The 22,652-nt window shown below is 32.7% G+C and overlaps 2 protein-coding genes and 2 long non-coding RNA genes across 5 annotated transcripts; 2 read left to right on the top strand and 2 right to left on the bottom strand.

The window, feature by feature from the left end:
- Positions 1–1,021: 1,021 nt before the first annotated feature.
- wol (Dolichyl-phosphate beta-glucosyltransferase wollknaeuel) lies at positions 1,022–9,623 on the bottom strand. The gene is made up of 6 exons (XM_075296469.1): positions 9,423–9,623; positions 9,158–9,332; positions 5,953–6,158; positions 1,699–1,886; positions 1,490–1,627; positions 1,022–1,417 (listed from the first exon to the last, which is right to left on the bottom strand). The coding sequence occupies exons 1-6, from the start codon at positions 9,492–9,494 to the stop codon at positions 1,213–1,215; spliced, it is 984 nt and encodes a 327-aa protein (XP_075152584.1). The 5' UTR covers positions 9,495–9,623; the 3' UTR covers positions 1,022–1,212.
- Positions 9,624–10,586: 963 nt separating this feature from the next.
- On the top strand, positions 10,587–11,399 carry LOC142224180 (uncharacterized). Its single transcript, XR_012719058.1, has 2 exons — positions 10,587–10,985; positions 11,048–11,399. It is a non-coding gene; the product is annotated as an uncharacterized LOC142224180 (long non-coding RNA).
- A 1,211-nt stretch (positions 11,400–12,610) lies between these two features.
- On the bottom strand, positions 12,611–13,098 carry LOC142224179 (uncharacterized). The gene is made up of 2 exons (XR_012719057.1): positions 12,861–13,098; positions 12,611–12,793 (listed from the first exon to the last, which is right to left on the bottom strand). It is a non-coding gene; the product is annotated as an uncharacterized LOC142224179 (long non-coding RNA).
- Positions 13,099–15,087: 1,989 nt separating this feature from the next.
- Positions 15,088–19,221, top strand: Scgalpha (sarcoglycan alpha). Of its 2 annotated transcripts, XM_075296467.1 has the most exons (5): positions 15,088–15,844; positions 15,908–16,333; positions 18,282–18,392; positions 18,478–18,618; positions 18,691–19,221. In XM_075296467.1, exons 1-5 carry the CDS (start codon positions 15,249–15,251, stop codon positions 18,800–18,802), a joined length of 1,386 nt encoding a protein of 461 aa, XP_075152582.1. In that variant the 5' UTR covers positions 15,088–15,248; the 3' UTR covers positions 18,803–19,221. The 2 variants fall into 2 exon arrangements, with proteins under 2 accessions (XP_075152582.1, XP_075152583.1); XM_075296468.1 differs by lacking the exon at positions 18,282–18,392.
- Positions 19,222–22,652: the final 3,431 nt, after the last annotated feature.

Raw genomic sequence — 22,652 nt, 5'->3', positions numbered from 1 at the left:
GTCCCGCTAAAAGATAATATACCCTCCATGGTTATCACCAATTATGGTTGGGTAAGTCCGATAACACTAGTTTACACTGAAAGTGTACATTTAATGAGAGGTAACTTTTGTGACTTTATGTATTTTGATCTGCTGAATTCGAAAAAAATGTTAAAAATTTTTTTATGAAACAGTTTTTGAGATATCCCGTTATGTTTTAGTTTTTCGTTAGTTGTTCGCTCTTTTTTCAATAAACAAATTATATCTCGAGTTAGAAATGTACGATTATAATGCTGTTGGCACTTAAATGAAAGGCATTGAAATGACGAATATTCGTGTATAATTGGATCTGTGATAAGTTAAGTGGATACTTTTTCGGCGGAAAAGGGTCACTCAACAACGATATAATCGGACATTTCCAACTCGAGATACAATTTGTTTAGTGAAAAAAGAGCGAAAAACTAAAAATAACGGGATATCTCAAAAACTGTTCCATAAAAATTTTTCGAATTCAGCAGATCAAAATACATAAGAAAAGTCACATCTCATCAAATGTACATGAAAAAAAATTTATTTTTTATACTACCTGACTCGGCCACTGTTGGACCGATGTAATGGGCATAAAAAATAGTAAGATAAAAGTTATCCACTGTGGTATTACAATGGACTGAATAGTCTAAGTGAACCTGAAATAACGGTATGCCACAATACCTAACCTATGTTAACCTAGCATACTTGTGTGGCAAGGAAAGGCCGTGGGTTAAATCTGAGTTTGAGCAGAACATATAAAAGTTTTTAAGTAGTGCTATATCGCTTCTCAGTAATGTTACATGTCATTGGTATTTGTCTATTAAAAGGAGAAGAATATCGTAGTATATATACATAAAATTGCCCCTAAAAAATAGTCCATAAATTGATATAACTCACAAATAAACAGGACATAAAATCAAAGACTTCGGCAGAAAACGAGCAATTTTTGTGTGATAATTTTTTCCATTTAATGTTTAAAATTGTTTGTGTGTATTATATAATTTACAATATATTTTTCTTAATACACTCTTTTAGGCATTGAATTAACTATTATAAAAAATAATAGATTCATGTATACAGGTTTCGTATAGTACAAAAAGCTCAAACTATAAATATTTTTAAATGCTAAATAGTAATCCAAAAAATTAACATAAGATGAAAACATATGAGGGTGGAATAAAAGAAAATTAAGGATTCAAGAGATTATTCTGTGTGAGGTTTAGAGTGAACTATTTGCCAAGCTCCAACTGTGTAACGGAACCATATTAAGAATAGATCTATGCCCATTTGAAGCCATGACCAAAATGGTGTTAACTTCGAACCTTCGATTTCATGCCATACCACAGCAACTTCACGTACTGGAATGTGTAAACGTTCAACAAGGTAGAGGAGTTCTACATCAAATGCCCTAAAATTGAAAATATAGAAATATTTCTAATTTACATATTAAAATAAAAATTATGTTATGAACACTTATTACCATCTTTCAACGTGCATAATGCTGAATAATTTCTTAGCAGCTGATCTTGTCAAAAGTTTAAAACCGCATTGAGTATCTCGCAGGGAGCGTACAGCAAAAAGCCATACTAAGAAATGAAAACCATGCATAAGAAAAGTTCTATAAAAATTTAATGTTATTATTGTTAATCGATTTAGTGTAAAAATAACCACAATTATTAATAGCCTTACCTAAATGCACTTCTTGTTGCTATGGCCTCTTGTTCCAAATGTGCCCTTGAACCAATAACCACAGCATCATGTTTCCAGTCTTTGTTAATCTTGGCAAGTTCATTAAATAGCTTATCTAAATCGGAGAATTTTGTAGCACCATCAGCATCGGCGAATAACAAATTACGCCCACGTGCACTGAGCATACCCTGAAAATTATAATAATTAATAATTCAATATTATTTGAGTCTGCACAGCAGAAATATAATAGTAAGGTGTCTATTTGATTTCAAAGAACGTATGGACGAGTACGTCTTAAAGAATATATTGTGCAGTTTCGGACTTGCTTTTCATAAATTAAGGTTATTTGCCCAGGTCGAGCAGCCAGAGTAGGCTAAACCACTTAAAATCGGCTACATATGTCTAATAAAACTTAGAAATGGAAAAACCCGAAATGTCTGAATTTGAAAAAAAAATACTACGACATTAACAGGAAGTTCGATGAGTACTATCTTTTCTAATAAGACGTGGGTGTACGTGTCCTTTTGTCTTTCACAATTTTCCTCATTTCCCTCATATGAATTAAACGAACTGACAAATTGTAATATCTTGTACCATTTGAGATTAGTTTTTAATGTAGAGATCAGTGTTGCCAGTTGATTTTGGATTCTTCCCCCAAATCTTAAGAAAAAAACCCCTAAATTAGTCTAGACTTTTTTCAAAAACCCCCAAAAAATTTAAGAATGTTAATAAGCCAAAAAGGTGTCCCAAATTTCGTTAAAAAATCCTGCAGTGATACACATTACAAATTAAATTTAACACAAATATATATACTGAAAGATTTTTCCTTTCTGAAGAACAAAATTTCTTTTGAAGTAAATAAAAATCAGTAGATAACGTCATTATACCACTATCCACAAATTCGGGTTTATTTGTCTAAAATTTCGTTCCTGAGGAAAGTAATTTTTCTATGGGTATAATAATAAAATGTATATCAATATAAAGAGCAGACAAAACAATATAATTCAATGTATAAATCTTTCAAATCAAATTAATTACAACAACGGCTTATAAAATATAATTAATAGAAATAAAAAATAAACAAAAATTTAAGTTCAGTAAATATGTACATTATTCGCCAAAATTTTAGGCGTGAAATTATGAGACCAATAATTTAATGTTACAATACCATTATTTTAATTTGTTTTTAATTGTATCAAATATTAAAAATGCCCCTTCAACAGATGCGTTTAAAACAGAATGTCATTGCTTAACATACTTGCTTGTATTTAAGAACATGGGTTGACTTCCCTCATTTTTTTTTTCAAAATTCATGCCAGAATTGTTCTAAATTTTGTTGAGAATTGCTCCACTTTATAGGGTCTAAAATAATTTTTTACCCAAATAAATGTTACCCCTAAAAATCCCCCTAAACATGTAAAAAACCCCTAAATTTGGGGGGAAAACCCCCAACCTGGCAACACTGGTAGAGATGGAAGAAAACCAAAGCCGCCGTGCAAAAATCTAATATCGACTAAAAATATCCATGGTTAGGTTAAGATAAGGTTATCCATAGGGTAGCATTAAGCAATAGTGATATATGACATTGTAGAGTGGTGGTCATCATTCGAATAGACACGATTTTAGAAAATGCTTATTTAGTAAGACGGGCACAGACTCGCATCTATTGTCTTTTGTTATAGAGATAATGGCAGTGAGACTATCCGAACTATAGCTAAGGTCGGAAAACACTCGATTATACTCTATTGAAACCCCTTTTCGCGTTTTTCTGTCCACAAAAAAAGCAGAAACTTAAAATCTCATAAGTATTACTCGACTTTGGATACTAAGCAGTCAATTTGCAATAAATTTCTTGATCTTTTTTCCACAACTCCTAAATTGCCATAGAATGTCGAAACAAAACTCATGAGGGCGGTTGAGCTAATAGCAAGACTAATTGAAATATTTCAGTGGAACTAGAATCTGATGTCGATTTAGATATCGTATACGACCGTTTACGATGTAGTGAGAATTCTAGAAGGTTACGCCAAATTGAAAAAAAAATGTTGACGGCGAAGCTTTGGTTGTAGTAGCTTAGGTTAGTAGTAGCCCGTTATTTAAGCCTCACTTAGACTTAAATAACGATACCAAAGATGGGCAACTCCGGTACCAAAGATGGCAAAATCCTGTCTTACCTATGAGCCAATACCTCAGTGACTCATTTTTATAGCCTAGTCTGAACAGAGTTTCACACTTGGAGAAGGAACGCTCAGAAGTATCGCTATTACACCGGATATCAGGGTAGTTTAGGCCCTATTAAGATCAGACAAGTACAATACTAGACAGTTTTTTGACAAAATTTTCTATAGATATAAAATTTTGATAAAATCTTCCAGAGATATAACATTTTGACAAATTTTTCTATAGATATAAAATTTTGACAAATTTTCTATAGAAATAAAATTTTGACAAAAATTTCTATAGATATAAAATTTTGATAAAATTTTCCAGAGATATAACATTTTGACAAATTTTTCTATAGAAATAAAATTTTGACAAAATTTTCTATAGAAATAAAATTTTGACAAAATTTTCTACAGAAATAACATTTTGACAAAATTTTCTATAGAAATAAAATTTTGAAAAAATTTTCTATAGAAATAAAATTTTGACAAAATTTTCTATAGAAATAAAATTTTGACAAAATTTTCTATAGAAATAAAATTTTCTATAGAAATAAAATTTTGACAAAATTTTCTATTGATATGAAATTTTGACAAAATTTTCTATAGAAATAAAATGTTGACAAAATTTTCTATAGAAATAAAATTTTGACATTTTTTATACAAATAAAATTTTGATAACATTTTTTATAGAAATAAAATTTTGATTGATAATAGCAATCAGTTTTATTTAGAATTGGACATAAATTTAACCTGACCTGAGAACTCTCTAGCCAAAATGATACGGCTTGATTGACGAATCCGCACTAAAGGTTGCGATGTCAGAGTGCATAACTAGTATGGTCGATTTTAATTGGGGCCATTAGAGGGACAATTTAATTTCAAAGCAAGCCTAGGCTGCACAATGACAAGAGTCCAATGCTAAAATCAAACAAATCGCGAAAAACATTTCGATTGAACGTTGTTGTATGTATTAATCAGTTCATCATTGTGAATTTCCGAGTCTATTCATCAATGTCCGTTCGCCCCGCTAAAAGTTAATACACCCTCCACGGTTATCACCTATTATGGTTAGGTAAATCCTATAATTAGATGTAGCCTAATGATAAACCAAGTCATTATCTGATTCAGCCTCTGCTGGACCGATATCCAAAATTAACATAATGAGTTTCTAGAAGGCCAAATGTTCTTATGGAACATAGTTCGAATACTTGTCGGCATACAAAGGGTCATGTGCATACAAAGTGATTAGATAGAAGTTCACCACTTTGGTATCACAATAGACTGAATAGTCTAAGTGAGCTTGAACGGAACGCCATTATACCCAATCTATAGAAATAAAATGTTGACATATTTTTCTATAGAAATAAAATTTTGAGAACATTTTCTATACAAATAAAATTTTGATAAAATTTTTTTATAGAAATAAAATTTTGATGGATTTGATTTTTGAAATTTTCTGTATAAATAAATGCTGACAAAATGTTCTGTTGAAAAGAAAATTTTCTATTGAATAAATTTTCTATGTGTTGCTAATATTAGGACAATCCAATTAGTTTAACAGAATACTGCGGGAATTTATAAAGCAATTTATTCAAATGTGGTGCAGACCTCCTTTAAAACTTAATTATTAAACGATAGCACCAAATTTGTTACTATACCCAGGAGGAGTATTTCGCACAAAATCGGCTTCCACCAATTGAAATATTTCATACTTAGGTTTAGTTGAAAATTACCTTTAGGAATTTCCCCAAAAATTTATTTATTTATTTATGTCTGCATGAATGTAACATAGTCGATCAGACCCAAAATTTCTCATATAAACAAAAATAAAAATAAAAACAAAACAAAAACACTTCCCACTCCCCTTAAAAATTGTATGAATTCAATTATTTCTTATCGCAGAATGTATTTTCTAGAGTAGAAGATAACTGCCACATTTAGTGCATTCCATAATAATTTAACATCAATCGTTTTACTTGTGACTGTGATAAGAACCATGTTAAATTAGGTCATAATAGAGTAATTATAACTTTCTTTTATTGCCTTCTAAAAGAGAACGAATTATTGTCGAATGTTTTTGCTTACTCACCAATCTTACAGCACCACCTTTACCACGATTTTCTACCAATTCCAATACGCGTACTTTGTCAACAGTGAAACGCTTGGCATATTTCAATGCCAAAGCAACTGTACCATCTGAGCTGCCATCACTTACAACAATAACTTCATAGGTGAAATTTTCAGATTTTGTTTTATTTTCCAAATACTCCAAACATTCATCCAACATAGAGGGCACTAAAATGAAAAAAGTGCAAAGGGACAATATATATGATTCTATTATCATTAACAAAAAATAAATTAGCTTTCTGCATGAAATTCAATATTCTAAACCATATTGCAAAAATCTTAAAATGGTGTAAGTGAACGTTGTGTGACATTTTAGAAGTATTATAAAGGAATAAAAATTGTTGATAACCCTGGCCATATAATATTGCTAGGTATAATCACGTCTAAAACCTGGGTCCATGGCATCTTTATTTGAAGGTAATCAAGGTTGTAGTCATTCATTATCCCAGCAAAAAAAATTTGGAAGTTCTTCCAAAGACACAACTTTAAAAGCACTTCCAGAAGATGCACTCCCAATGATGTTCTTTATTTTAACTACCCAGGAAGTTCTTTTAATTCAATTTTTTATAACTTGGTTTTTTCATACTTTTGTAAAAATCATTTAAATTTTGTCGAAAAAAATGCAAAATCCAATCTGAAAAAATTGTGTCAAACGTTTCCGAGAAGTGTTCGAATCCATTAAAAATTAAAAAAAAAATATTTATTTCACAAAATATCACAGAATTTTTTAATTTACATCCAAAACATTGAATTCGGATCACACCTAAGGAAGTGATACAAATTCAGTGCAACGGCTGTTGAAATGGAGGACTTCCGTCCTATGACAAGCCCATGTTAAATTCATCGCGTCAATTTTCCACCACTTCCGTATCCAAAAAGAACATTTTCATTACTTTTTTGGCTACGGTTTTTTTGCTGGGATATTAAAAACAAACACATAGACTTTTAAATTTACATTTATTAGGTTTAATTAGTACCTAATTTGTAAATGTTTATACAAAAAAACAGTTTTACTATTGCTAACGGAATTCAAAAGTTTGAGAAAACCATACGAGAAACTTTCTAATTAAAATATATTAATATGCACGATTTAATTTAATTTTGTCCATAAATTATAGTACAAAATCCCATTGGCCAATAACATATTATAATGAATGAAAAAAAATATATATATAAGGTTAATATATTTGAATATATTTATATATTAATAAATTTATTAGTCATAAATTCAGTATTGGGGAAACCAAAGCCAAAACCACCTACAATTTCGAGATATGAAATTACAAAAATAAAATGCCCAAATAGGTGTATTCATATACCCATAAATCCTTCAATTTAAGACGGAACTTTATTCTTTATTCATAGTCGAATACAAAGAGAAATCGGCAAATAGATGTAGCATCGCGTGACACTTGCAACAAAAGAATTTCGAATTCTAGGAAAAACTATTTAACCATTACGAATAGATCTACTGAAGATAAATTTATTGTAAAATGGACAAGTGGGGTTCGGAGTATATTCTAAAGACCTGGAACTTAGAAAAGTCAATGTAGTGTTTTTAAGGCTGAAATATTAGAAATAGAGAGGTGGCGAATTTACTGAGAAGTAATGTTCCAACAAATGCTGGCATTAATATATACTCAGACAGTCAACCTGCAATAAGATCCTTTGGCTCTGAGTTTCTTAACTCAAAAACGGACATCGACTCCCGCAAATTGCTCATCGAGATGACTGAGCAGTACAATAATCACCTAATATGGGTGCCGGGCCATAGAAAAATACTGGGGAACTGCGAAGCGAATGAATTTGGAAGGCTAGGAAATACCTTACATATTCCGGGGGAACTAGAATCTGTTGGTATGCCTCTGGCTACGTGCAAGTTCTTACTGCGTGAGAAGGCTGTTATGATGGCAAATGTTCGATGGGAGAATTGCAAGGGTTGCAACGACACCAAGCAAATATGGCCCCATTTAAAATTAAACCGCACACTGGATATGCTAGTGCTCTCAAGACGTCAGATATCTGCTATAATAGGTTAGGTTAGGTTATGTGGCAGCCCGATGTATCAGGCTCACTTAGACTATTCAGTCCATTGTGATACCACATTGGTGAACTTCTCTCTTATCACTGAGTGCTGCCCGATTCCATGTTAAGCTCAATGATAAGGGACCTCCTTTTTATAGCCGAGTCCGAACGGCGTTCCACATTGCTGTGAAACCACTTAGAGAAGCTTTGAAACCCTCAGAAATGTCACCAGCATTACTGAGGTGGGATAATCCACCGCTGAAAAACTTTTTTTGGTGTTCGGTCGTAGCAGGAATCGATCCCACGACCTTGTGTATGCAAGGCGGGTCGTGGGATCGATTCCTGCTACGACCGAACACCAAAAAAAAGTTTTTCAGCGGTGGATTATCCCACCTCAGTAATCTGCTATAATGGGCCGCTGCCTGTTAGGCGATTTTGCAAAAAGTATTGGCGCGAAGTATAATGACTACTATATGAACTGTCATGATGCGGAGGAAAGGAATCAATTAAACACCTCTTGTGTGAGCGTTAAAATGCAGGACGCTCGTAAGTGAATTTTATGGGCATATAGCTTTAGATTACTGGCGGACCTGGAAAGCGGTAACTTAGGCAGTCTGCTAAAATTTTTGGAACAACCTGGGTTGTTCAACAGAAGAAAATAATCGAGCGCTTAAAACTAGAAGTGCCCATATGTAATAGGTACTTTTAGTTAATGTGGTATCACAATGGACTGAATAGTCTAAGTGAGCCTGAAACTAAATCGGGCTGATACTTTAACCTAACCTACAGCAAAAGGAAGAATTTTTACCGGAAAGAATTTCATTTTATGTAAAGGGACCACAGTAAAAAGAGATAAAAATTTCGAGCAAGTCGGCTTAAATTTGTTCCTCCATGAGGTCCAATTTGGCATTCGGTTTATATGGGGGCTATACATAATTAAGAACCTATGTGAAACAATGTTTGCATGATTAATACCAACATTAGGTACCAACTTTAGGTTCAAGTGGCAGCCCGATTTGATTTAAAGCAGAATGCAATATTCCTACACTATGATCACATTCCTATACCCATCTTATCAATCTCTGTTTACTATGTAGTTCAACAAGCGTTTACTTTTGCCCATTGTGTTATCAATAACTTACTTCTTTCTTCTTCATTATAGGCTGGCACAATGACACTCAAATCAACGGTGGGCTCATCTTCTATGCTGGGAAATTCAATGTTCTTTAAAATGTTTGGATCGAGATAGGTTTTTTCTTGTTTGTGACGTTTTATTACAGGTAATGGTGTTGTAATCGACTTTTGTACTATAACCAGCTGAAAATAAAAATATTATTTATTACAACTTAATATTACTAGCCGGTCAAATGTGTGCTAATCATGAGGGTGTGGATCAATGGAACTTACCGATATCAAGAGAACTGTGAATATGGCTGAGCCATAATAAACACTAATCAAGAATATTTCAATTAATGCCATTTTAATTTGTAATACTGTTCTTAGCAAAACTTCATTATATTTTTAAAAACAATTTGTGAAAATTTCTTGGAAACGCCACGTACTTTTCTGCGGCAGAATATACCTTTCCACCTCTTATCACTTATCAAACCAATGACAATCTGATACAAACATATGTTTTATTCGTAGTTGCCACTCCAAAGTAATTGGCAATGTAGGCATCATGGCTGAATAAAGAGGTTGAATCACGATTACAAAAACAAAAATTTTAACATGTTGTGCATGGCTGAATAAGGAGGTTGAATCACGATAACAAAAACAACAAATTTCAATATGTTGTTTACAATTTTAAGAAATCAAAATCAACTGATAAAAGATTCGTATGGCATTGGTAAAAGTGGCAATTATTTATTCTTTCAATTGTCCTGAAAAAATAATTAAAATCCAGAGAAAAATAAAGGTTCAAATTTAATTGCGTCACCTATGAGTGATTGTGAAGTGGATAATTCATCCGAGGAACGCCGATATGAGACAAATAAGACTATAATACCCACCAAAGTTAAGAATGGAAGTCAGTCAAATGGATCTTCGCCATCTATTAACAAAAACAGTTTATGATGCAGTTTAAAAACTGATGTGCGTGGTATTTTGAGTCTGGAATATGTTATCAAGATACTCAAGTCATCGTTAAACAATTCTCCAGCTATGAATGCGCGAGTTTGTTTGAGATGCATTTGCTATGCAGTGTCATTTGGAGAGCTGCAATCACTATAAACATATGATTTTGACATCTTAAAATTTTGTCGAAATAAAAAAATTGTAATCATATGGGCCCATGATTTAACCTTCTTGTTCAGCCATGATGTTGTGTACAATTTTAAGAAGTCAAAACCAGCTGATAAAAGAATAGTATAGCATTGGTAAAAGTGGCAAAAATTTTTTCTTTCAATTGTCGTGAAAAAAATAATTCAAATCCAGAGAAAAGTGAAGGTTCAAGTTGCATCACCTATGAGTTATTGTGAAGTGCACCCAGAGAAATGGTTGGTTGCAATTCGATCATTACAATGAGGATATGATGTCAGTAATTTATTTTTTGTTACAAGAACAATGTTTTGATTATTTTCCCCATTATACATCCAACACGACCATTAAAAAGTTCACAGGATCAAAACGAAATTCCCATAACCATTCAATTGGTTACAATAACCAATGACCATAAATTTGGTTTTATGCTGCATAAAAATTTTTGAGCTAACCACCAGCATAGTGAGACCTACATCATGGGAATCAACAAATGGTTGATACAACCAAAAGTTGAGTATACTAATAGAATCTTAGTTCAATTATAGGACGGGCGTAAGGTAGTTGTTGCAACAAATAAATATTTATATCAACATCGATATGGTAAATGTATGACGCTACAAATTTGCAAAACGGGGAACAGCAATTACTTGGTAATAGTCCGCAATACATTGAATAAAGTTTATCCTATAGAAAAGAAGTTGCCTTCCGGTAAGTATCGCACCGATTAATAAAAAAAGGAGGGAAAGGAATTACAAAAGTTTCCATTGCAGGCTTCATACACCAACAAACACAATTACCTTTTACGGCAAGCGAGCTTTTTTTATTGTATTAAGCACACAGGACGAGTCTAAGTCGATCTGTATTTATATTTAGAGGCTTAAGGAAGATATTTCTGGCAAGTGTATATTGAATTAGGTTCTGTAGTTTGACCACATAATTGCAACCTAATAACCATCTGTCATTGGTATACAAACATTACCTATAAAAAATTGTAAATTGTAATGTAAATTGATCTCACATATATGTAGATCAAAAGCCTTTGTAGTTAGCACCTTTTGTATTTATTTTCGTAGTTTATTATGATTGTAAATCTTGTATCAAAATAATAAAATCGCAATATAATCTGGCCTTTCATTTAATATTGGAATTTGGTTAGCATAATAATAAAGAAAATCGAGGGCGGTTGCACCAACAAACAAAACAATTAATTTGAGATTGCGACAACCAAAGCAAAGTTGATCCAACACACTACCATGCAGTTACATTTGCCAAATGTTAGTTGTGCTGACAGATATCATTGATAGTTGGTGGAACCGCCTGCTTTCGGTTGGCAAATAATTCGGTTGAGGCAAAGAATTTGTTTTCTGGGATAATTCATCCGAGGAACGCCGATATGAGACAAATAAGACTATAATACCGACCAAAGTTAAGAATGGAAGTCAGTCAAACGGCTCTTCGCCAGCTATTTACAAAAACAATTCATGTGCAGTTTAAAAACTGATGTGCGTGGTATTTTGGGACTGTAATGTGTTATCAAGATACTAAAATCATCTTCGAATACCTCTCCAGCTATGAATGCGTCAATTGGTTTTAGATGCATTTGCTATGCAGTGTCATTTGGAGAGCTACAACTACCTAAAGGCCGGTATGCACCTCTTGCGAAATTTTCGGGAACAAAAATTTATTTAAGGCTACAACAAAAAACGGTTTGTGTATAGAGTGTAGAGAAATATAATGCACACAAATATTAAACCAGTTAATCGCTTTTAACAATTGTTAATATTTCTTCCAAATATTTCTTAAATAAATTGTTGATTCTTTACACACCTCTTAATGGAATGTCTTACCTGCTGAACTGCGCATTTTCTCACACTCGAATAATGTGTTTCGTATTAAAGTTTTCAGACACTTTCTGATTCGTAGTCTTCCTGGTACATTATTGCTAATGGGATTTATTGTTTTTATATCTTTCTTTCAGTATATATGGCTGGGGAGCCGATCATGATTAAATTATTAGATTATATTTTTAGTTTATTTTTTTTATATAATTTATAGTTGCCCTGCCAACATTTTTTGAATTTGGGGGCGCTTCTGAGAATCCCCAGTACGTCGAAAACAATCATATACGATATCAAAAACTCGTCGGAAAAGCGCCGTCACTATTGAGAAGTTGTACCACGCCAAGTTACTACAAAAAGGTTTCGCATGAGTGCAATTATTAGGTGCCTTTATAGATCAATTTAGAACGACGCCAATAAGAGACCCTCCAAACAATCAGAAAAAGTACATTTTAAGATAGTGGTAAAAGAATCATAGTGGTCGAGTAAAACACGTTTGTTTAGATATTTATTAATTTGATTAATCATTTACAAATTCTTAAAAATATAACATTTATACCACTATCACATCACATTTAACATAATTTTTTGCATTAATGATGATGTAGAGTTACAAGTAGCGAGTTACATGTTGCAGCGTCTATCAGCCAGTGTTTTTATTCGATGGAGGCAGCGTGTCTGTAAAATATTTGAAAAACAATCACTTTATTCCATTTGGAAAATCAAAAATTGTTCACCAATATACCTTTCACAATTTTAAGCGTAAAATCTATGTTTTCAGAACTTTATTTTCGTTTTTATTTAAATAAAATATAACAAGCTGGTTGCGCTTGGCGTTTCACAAAAAATAAAATGGCTTTTGTAAAAGTAGTGATGGCAAAATACATGTATGAAGTACATTTTGTACTTTATGATATGCTGCCCCCCATCACAGTAGGATGGTTGTAGTGACATTTACGAGTCTGTGGTAGCGATGAAGATGAAATGGAACGTTGAAATGCTGGCAGGGTGTATTTAAATTTACTACATCCACTTTTATTCAGATTATAAAAAACTTTGTAATACAAATGTATTTAGGCCATGTAGGCTTAGTATTACTGAATAAAAACTGATAAATAAATAAATAAAATAAATAATGATTGTAATAAATTAAATAAATTAAAATAATAAATTAAATATTTTCTACCATGAATTAAATATTTGCTCTCAAAAATATGCTTTTGACAAGCTTGTAAAGGTGAGTACTATTTTCGTATTTTTCACCAAAACACCAAATTAAAAGTACAAAAATCTGTGTGAAGACGATTATATTTTTATAAAGTGAACCATTTATATTGTGAACCATTTTATATTTATAATTTAATTAATTTAAAAAAGTAACCGTGAAAACAAGTTGGTTTTAAGGTTGAAACTGAACATAGTACTCAGCTTTATGAACAAAAATTTTCATTAGAGGTGCGTACTACCTTAAGGTAAGTACTATGTTCGAGTTTTTCACCAAAACACCATGGCTGAACAAGAAGGTTAAATCATGGGCCCATATGATTACAATTTTTTTATTTCGACAAAATTTTAAGATGTCAAAATCATATGTTTATGGTGATTGCAGCTCTCCAAATGACACTGCATAGCAAATGCATCTCAAACAAACTCGCGCATTCATAGCTGGAGAATTGTTTAACGATGACTTGAGTATCTTCATAACATATTCCAGACTCAAAATACCACGCACATCAGTTTTTAAACTGCATCATAAACTGTTTTTGTTAACAGATGGCGAAGATCCATTTGACTGACTTCCATTCTTAACTTTGGTGGGTATTATAGTCTTATTTGTCTCATATCGGCGTTCCTCGAATGAATTATCCACTTCACAATCACTCATAGGTGACGCAATTAAATTTGAACCTTTATTTTTCTCTGGATTTTAATTATTTTTTCATGACAATTGAAAGAATAAATAATTGCCACTTTTACCAATGCCATACGATTCTTTTATCAGCTGATTTTGACTTCTTAAAATTGTAAACAACGTATTGAAATTTGTTGTTTTTGTTATCGTGATTCAACCTCCTTATTCAGCCATGCAAAACACTAAATTAAAAGTGCAAAAATATATATGAAGACCATAACATTTTTATCAAGTCTCTTCAAATTATGGATGGAAAAGATCCAATGTATTGATTGCGAACCATTTGATATTTCGAAATTATTTGATTAAAAAAAGTAACCGTGAAAATAAGCTGGTTTTCAGCATGAAAACTGAACATAGTACTCAGCTTTAGAAAATTGAACGCTACCGAAAATTTCGTTGTGGGCTGTTTTCTTTTAGCACTGGATATCCTGAGCCGTGAAGGACTAAAAGAAAACAGAGCACTCTTTTATCCAGGAGATCACCAAAAATATGCAATACTGTCATCAGCTGTTTAAAAACAATCACAGGAAAGAAGTGAAATCTTGCATTTGTAAAGCTGAGTACTATGATCAGTTTTCAAGCTGAAAACCAACTTGTTTTCACGGTTACTTGTTTTTAATTAATTACTTTAGAAATATAAAATTAGTTGCAATCAATTCCTTGGATCTTTTCCATCCATTATTTGGTAAGACTTGATCAAAATATAATCGTCTTCATAAATATATTTGTTCTTTTATTTTATAGGAATAAGTTTGGTTTCATTTATAATTTTGATTATTTAAGGAAAAGTATTCGCGAAAATAAAGTGGTTTTTAACTCGAAAACCGAACATAGTACTTACCTTCAAATATAAAACAACCGCTAAAAATAACTGGTTTTCGACTCAAAAACTAGTTATTCGTTAGATATGGCACAATTTCTTTCCTAAAAACAGGGTTGTTTTCACATATATATATACCGTTATGTTCTCTGTTTACATTTCTCATATTCGCGTACAAATAAAGTGTGCTATAACATATGATTACCCCATCTACCACCCCCCACATTTCAAAAAATAGAACAAATTTCTTCTCATCAGATACACAAATTTTTCTGTTAGACAATCTTCGATAAGCAGTGAAGTTTAAAGAATTTTTAATACATAAAACTAATTTTGAAATATAAATATCTATGATTTTTATCCACATATAACTATGTTTTGAAAAGGACAATCGAAAGATGGCAGTAATGTTTAATAAAATAGGAATATTCTTGTGTCTATCATCGACCTTGTTATTATACTCGACGAGTGTAAATTCTTCCGAGATAAATCAGATTGTAGGTCAGGCGTCGGTTGGAGAACTATATACATTTAAAATTGAACCATCGCTATTCAATTGGACACACCAAGTTATCAATGAGCAATTCCGTTACACACCTTCATTGAAATCATATCCCGATCTACCCTCATGGATGCGTTATATGTATAGTCAGGAGCATCATGCCGGATTTCTCTATGGCACTCCACCAGCCCGATTAGCATCGAAGAGAATTATATTGCAAATCATTGCTTTGAACAAACAGAATTATGAGACCCGTAATTGCGAATTATTATTGACAATTGCTTCCAAATTTCATGCACCAAATGTCGTCCAAATGAAAATCGATAATTTAAATTGGGTGCATTTAATGGATCCAGGACGTGTGGAAAATTTACGTAATATATTTCGGAAAGATTTATGGCCTGAAAGTGAATCCGATTTAAGTTTAGTTTTTATGGAATCGGCCGTTAATATGGGAGGGCGTTTGCCACTTAGGCCCCAACAACATGAAGGGTAAGATAGCAGTTCGTTAGCTTTCTTTTTTTTTTAATTTTGTCTTTATATAATACATTCCAGGGTAATCGTTCATTTGGGAAGTTTTGCAAAATTTTCGGATCGCTTAAATCAACTGCAAGAGGAAGTTCGCCCTCTGTACAAATTGTCCTCGTGTACATACAAACGTACATCAGTTCAGAAAATATTTGAAAATGTTGGTTTCAAATTAGATTGGTGTGCCTTTAAAATGGTTGGAGCCGAAACTGATCCAGAAGTCTTACATCATAATCATGATTCGTCGAACTTTAAGGTCAACAAAATCATGGGTCAAAATGAGATAAATAATATGAAAAGACGGACAGATCGTTGGCTAGGTATGGCCCGAGATGAAGTACCAATACGAAATTACATCGATGAGTTCGCTTTTGCGTTTGCCATACCGACTGTAATCTTTGGTTTACTTTGTGGTATTCTAACCGCAACACTATGTTTCAGGCATCAAAAATTGTAAGTATTAAGAACATATTAAATATTAGGAAAAACAATATTTTTTTTGGAATTTTCATTTTGACATTCCATGATCAATGACCATTTATTAATCAGGGCTGTGGAGTCGAGTCAATTTTGCTCGACTTCGGCTCCGACTTCAGCATTTCTTATTGGCCTCGACTCCGGAGTCGACTCCAGGTGGTGTACCTAAATCTTATTTTAATAGTATTCCACAGTAAAGCCACCGTGGTGCAATGGTTAGCATGCCCGCCTTGCATACACAAGGTCGTGGGTTCGATTCCTGCTTCGACCGAACACCAAAAAGTTTTTCAGCGATGGATTCTCTCACCTCAGTAATGCTGGTGACATTTCTGAGGGTTTCAAAGCTTCTCTAAGTGGTTTCACTGCAATGTGGAACGCCGTTCGGATTCGGCTATAAAAAGGAGGTCCCTTGTCATTGAGCTTAACATGGAATCGGGCAGCACTCAGTGATAAAAGAGAAGTTCACCAATGTGGTATCACAATAGACTGAATAGTCTCAGTGAGCCTGATACATCGGGCTGCCACCTAACCTAACCTAACAGTATTCCAATTGTAATTTTAAGGTGTAGTGTTCCAAAAATAGACCGATATAAGTACTCTATTTTGCCATATGTGTTTATATGTCCAAAAGAACTCTAATTTTAAATTTTGACAACAAACCTCAGCAAACCTAAAAAGAAAATATTTTAAATTCCAGGCAAATTGGATAAAATTTTCTGTGTCTAGAAGAGCAAGAATTCAAATCAGGAGATCAGGCTATATGGGGGCTATACCGAAAACATGAACCTATTCACATCACATTCGCCACATATATTTAGACTACCTATGGATTTTGAATTTCAGGCAAATCGGATAAAAATTGACATGGCTAGACGCTGAAGAAGGACCTCGAAGACATCTAGATTTTAAATTCAAGCCAATTGAATGTGGGGGCTATATCAAAACCTGGACCAATACAGCCCATCTTCAAACTTGATCTACTTGCAGACAAAAACTAATATGTGCAAATTTTTGGCATGATATAGCGTAGTGAGATTACAACAGACGGACATGGTTATGTGGCGACACTCGATTTTAAATTTCATTTTAAAAATCTAATTTCTTTTGTATTTTATGTCGAATTGTTTTTCTTCGCTTCAGTTTTACTTTTTCAAATTATTTAAGCCAATTTTCTTAAAATAAATAATTTTACATTTTTTGATAAATAGAGCGCTTTAAACGAACCATCTACAGTTATACCGTCTTAGTATTCATCCCTGATCAAGAATATATATACTTTATATTCGGAATCGCAAGTCGCTAAATTTTCGTTTGGGGATCTTTTCTTAACCCTAAAGCGTACAAATTTAAATTTTTGCAACATAGTTTTCTTTGATAAGAAGTTCAAATACATATTGAATTTTAGTCCGATAGTATCTCAATGTTTTTCTTTATAAGAAAACTAAACTCTTGCGATTCCGAAAATCGGAGCAGGAGTATACCCCCATCACCATGGGTATAAAAAAAGACATTTTGTGCAAAATTCAAAAATGGAATGCAAACCATTTTTGAATTTTTTCCCAAACAATCAAAGTGGTATTTAAATACAATTTACCAAATTCGACCTTCTCTTGAAAACACAAATCATCTAAGAGAAAATCGTTGGCGCCAAATCATGAGAATATAATCAAGACACTACATTTGGAAAAATTTCCAAGTTATGATTCTGTTTTGATTTTTAAAATGATTGCGTCAGCGCATCAATTATAACGAAGAGAAATTGATTTTTACGAAACTCAAACTGTTTTTTGTTAAAGTAAAACGCGTTCAATCATGTTTTAGCATTTTACTTTCGCACTTTAATCGTGTAGCCTTTATTTAAGTTTATAATTTATATTTTTTTATTAATTTAATTTTTTTTTATTTTTTTTTTTTATTATTTTAGACATGACCCTAAATCAGAATTTTTCTTTGACAACATATTCCACATTTGTGAAGAAGAATGTTTGGAATCATCATCACACGAAACAGATTTAAATAAAAATAATGAAGAAAGGTTTTCATAGACACCTACATATATTTCTTCCTTTTATATAGAAATAAAAAACTCGTTTTTCATATCCTCCATTTTATAATTGCAGCTATAAGGAGTCATATCCCACCACTTCTTCAACTGTTCAAATGGTCCAATATTCCGATACCAATTCCCAACCTGTTACTACTCTTAAAAGTTTAAAGGATCCTAATTGTTTACTGGATAATACTAGTATACGTTCTCAAAGGTATCGATCGATATATTTTAAGTATCATTATTTTACGTACTAAATTTCATAATCCATTTTACCATTTTACAGTCCCACCACCAGTTTCTATCAAACAGAAAGCCCTTCGAATACATATTTGAGGCCTAAACCACCACCATATAAAGGTGGAAGCCTAACACGTACCGGAGGAGTAGATATATGACAACCAACTACTTCATCGGCTCCACGAATTTTGTATTGCTAAATATAAACGGAAAATATTTTGTATTTCTAAATACAAATGGAGGATGACTATAGAAAATCATGAGTAAATTGTGATATGCTATGGCATATTCATGATGACGATAAATAATAGAATTTTGCAAATTCAAATATATCATCGTAGCATATCTTTACTACTAACAAAAACTTATTGTTGTACATATTTCTTTGGAAAATTTTGTAAAAGTCAGTAACTTGCAAACAATATACATTAGTTTTCCTCTTGAATTTTGTGCGACAAAACCCAAAGAATAAATTACTTATACATATACCAAGTAGAATTGGAAACTATAGAGTGTTTAATAATCGCATTCAATTGTGACATTATTTAAAAAAATAAATAAAGTTATAAACTGATAACATACCTATTTCATTACAAGAGCAACACTTTCAATGCGATCAGTTTTCGTTTTCATCTCCGAGATAAAGATCAAAGCTATAATCCGTCTGCTTACAGAGAATGCTAAAATTTTCATTAATGGCGCCATCATTCTCTTGTTATTTATAGATTAGATTGTAATGTGAGCTGTTCCCACCAAATATTCCTAATAGAGCGATAGATCTTCGTACATATTCCAGATGCACATCACATAAGTGTTACCCAATGATATGACCATATTTTCATTATTTTACTCCTAAATTCATTGTAGTTTATTCTCTTTTTATCCATTACATCTTGGACTAAAGAATCCACAAAAATTTTTGTTTGTTAAATATCTAAACTTATCAAACATATTATTATAACTGCATTTAATCAAAGATTTAATCTAAAGTTACGCCATTGACAAAAATACATTCGTCACGTTTATAGTCCTACGTCAGTTAATTCGTGAAGATCCACCTACAATGTTTAAATAGATAATTTTTGTCCAGACAAATATTTAAATTCAGCTTACCTCTATAGTACTTAATGTGTCGCAAGGATTTCCCTCTGATGCTTCTCTCCAGAAATGATGCTCCTTTTTTAATAAATTTTGAATAAATGGTAAGTAAGTAAGTAAGTATGTTTATTTGAGACTTATTAATTTCGATTACATTGATGATATGAACTTATCGATAAGTTAGTGGTAAACTTAGAACTATATCTGTCTTGTTCTAATACACAGTTAAATAATGTAAAATAGCTCTTGCTTTATAGTGAAAAAAATCGATTGTGCGTACATGGCACATGAGATGAATGAAAAAAAGGCTTGCTCATTAACCTTTGTTGTTGTCTTACAGAGCGCGAGTGTCTGTTGTTAAAATAAATAAATGTTTAATACTAAATCTACGACTAAAAAAACACTTAAAACGAATTAACAAATTGTATGTTAGCGACGAAGGCTAATATAATAGCTTTTAGAGTACAATGGTGAGTATTTTTTTTTATACTAGTATCACAGTTGAAGCGAATATGCATGAGCATAGGGCAGGTACGTAAGTATTGTAATATGACTTATGGTCTAATATAAATAATTGCTCGTATTTCTTCTTATAGACTAGTTTATAAGAGAGAGTTAATTATAATTATCATTTATCCTCTATGTGTTCCAGGTGTCGTTTTCTGGAAGAATTGCGGCAAGGTAAGATTGACTGATTCGTTGTCAAGTAATTCATTAATGATGGCAACAGACGAGAGGTATTTAGAATCAGACCAATTAGCATTTTCTTCAATGTTGTAAATTGTGCTCAACAATTCATTTTCATGTGCGGCAAGCCTCTCGATGAATGAACGCTGGAGGTTGAGGGCGTACCTGCATAATGGTTGGACTCCAGATGTTTCATAAATGTGGGAGTTGGAGAATTTTTTTTCGCGGCTTTGGTAATGCTTGTTGACGCATTTTCTTAATATTTTCCGTTCAAAGATTTCTAATTCATTAGCCACTGTCGGGGAGATAGTGAACCAGATTGGAAATCCATATATCAACATTGGTCTTATGGCTACTTTGTATAGTAGGAGCTTTGTTTTTTGAGGTAAGTATTTATTCCCCAGAATGTATGAAAATGACCCAAGTATACGTTTTGTCTTTTTCAGCGATAATCGGGCATGAGTGTTGAACTTTAGCAAGTTGTCGAAAGTGACACCCAGATATTTTATTTCTGTCTCGAAGGGAATTTCGATGCCATTAAGTGTGAGTTTCAGTGACTTGCTCTCAGGGACTACAAACCTGGGACATTTACCGGAAGCGTTTCTTATACATATTGCTTCAGATTTTGATGCATTAATTGTTATTCCCCACTTTACGTAGAAGTCGCTAATGAGCTGGAGGTGTTGTGTTGCTTTGTGTAGCGCCTCTGCCGGGGAAGTGCTGTGGGCGTAAATTAAACAATCGTCTGCATAGAGAATTGCCTGAGAGTCCTCGTGAGTGTGTGGAAAATCATTCAGGAAAATGTTGAACAGAAATGGGGCCAGGACACTGCCCTGAGGTACCCCGCTATTTACTTCACCTAAGCTGGAGGATATCCCTTGAATGTTTACGGAGAATTTTCGGTTCGTAAAATAGCTGGTAAGCATTTTCACAATGAATGGGTCAGTTTCCAATTCAACAAGTTTGTATAAGATTCCCATATGACATACAGAATCAAATGCCTTTTGAATGTCTAATGCAATGGCTACAGTACATTTTTTGTAGTTGAGATTTGAAATTATATCATTGTGAAATTTCAAAAGTGCATGTTGGGTGGAATGACCCTTTTTAAAACCAAATTGAAAATTTGGAATTGGATCAATTATGTAACTATTTTCCATTTTCTCCTTTAGGACATGCTCAAAAAGTTTCCCAATGTTAGAGAGGAGAGAAATTGGACGAAAGTCTGCCGGTTCAGCACTATCCGTTTTTTTCTTAATAGGCAATATTTTTGCTACTTTCCAAACAGAGGGAAAATATCCATTATTGATACAGTGATTAAAAATGCATGTAAGTAGCTTTAATGTTGCACTGGGGAATTTTTTTATAATAAAGTTTGAGATTTCATCTATCCCACTTGACTTTTTATTATTTATATTCTGGATAATGTTTCCGATCCGCTCTATATTAGTAAAATGGAGATTATCAGGATTTTGAGAAGCGTTAAAGTCATCATCAAACGAGTATATATGTGGAGTTGTGGCACTAATATATGCAGGTACTTTTGTATTTAAATCCGAAACTGGTTGTAGGGGAATTGTTCTCTGAAACACTGTGTTGTAATATTGTTGAAAACAATTGGCTATTTCATTGGGATTCTTGGAAACATCATTGTTGATGGAAATTTGGCTGCAAAATGGAGACTTTATTTTACCAGTTATTTGGTATATTTCCTTAAAGGCGGACGGACCAGGTTTTATATTTTGTAATTTTTTATTAAATTTTTCTGCTTGCTCAATATTAACGGATTCTTTTATGATTATCTTCAACAGCTGTATTTGCTTCGAAAGAATGGTATACTCAATACTCACTCTGTTTCCTGTGCGATGAAAGATTTTTTTTAGTTGCTTCTGCCAGTCGTGTTTAAGTTTGAATAGTTTTTTGGTTCTTTCTGACAACGGGAATTTATTATCAACGATCTGGATTTGTTGGGAGTGAGTATTATGTATCAATTTATATTTTTCATTGAATCCATTAATTAAATCATCAATTTCGATATTTTCCAAGTTATTATTGTGTGGAGGCAACAATCGATTTGAGGCAGAATCCAAGTCACGGCGAAAATTATCCCAATTGGTGTTTTTATATGATATTATGGTATTTGGAGTTCTCAGAAGGAAGCCAGTGTGTTGAAGTTTTAAATTCAGTTTAAGTGGGAAATGATCTGAGAATGATGGTAATGAT

This window comes from Haematobia irritans, chromosome 2, assembly GCF_050003625.1.
Source record: "Haematobia irritans isolate KBUSLIRL chromosome 2, ASM5000362v1, whole genome shotgun sequence".
In the NCBI taxonomy this organism is placed as follows: Eukaryota; Metazoa; Arthropoda; class Insecta; order Diptera; family Muscidae; genus Haematobia; species Haematobia irritans.
The sequence above is the reverse complement of the archived record's forward strand: the minus strand, read 5'-3'. Positions and strand labels throughout refer to the sequence as shown.

Bases quoted from the DNA above. Each gene is read 5' to 3' on its own strand.
- wol (XM_075296469.1), bottom strand. From the start codon at position 9,494: ATGGCATTAATTGAAATATTCTTGATTAGTGTTTATTATGGCTCAGCC. The intron at 9,333-9,422 runs GTAAGTTCCATT...TTTTATTTTCAG, and splicing joins TCACAGTTCTCTTGATATCG to CTGGTTATAGTACAAAAGTC. The intron at 1,887-5,952 runs GTGAGTAAGCAA...TATAATTTTCAG, and splicing joins AAGGTGGTGCTGTAAGATTG to GGTATGCTCAGTGCACGTGG.
- Scgalpha (XM_075296467.1), top strand. From the start codon at position 15,249: ATGGCAGTAATGTTTAATAAAATAGGAATATTCTTGTGTCTATCATCG. The intron at 16,334-18,281 runs GTAAGTATTAAG...TTATTATTTTAG, and splicing joins TGTTTCAGGCATCAAAAATT to ACATGACCCTAAATCAGAAT. The intron at 18,393-18,477 runs GTTTTCATAGAC...TTATAATTGCAG, and splicing joins AATAAAAATAATGAAGAAAG to CTATAAGGAGTCATATCCCA.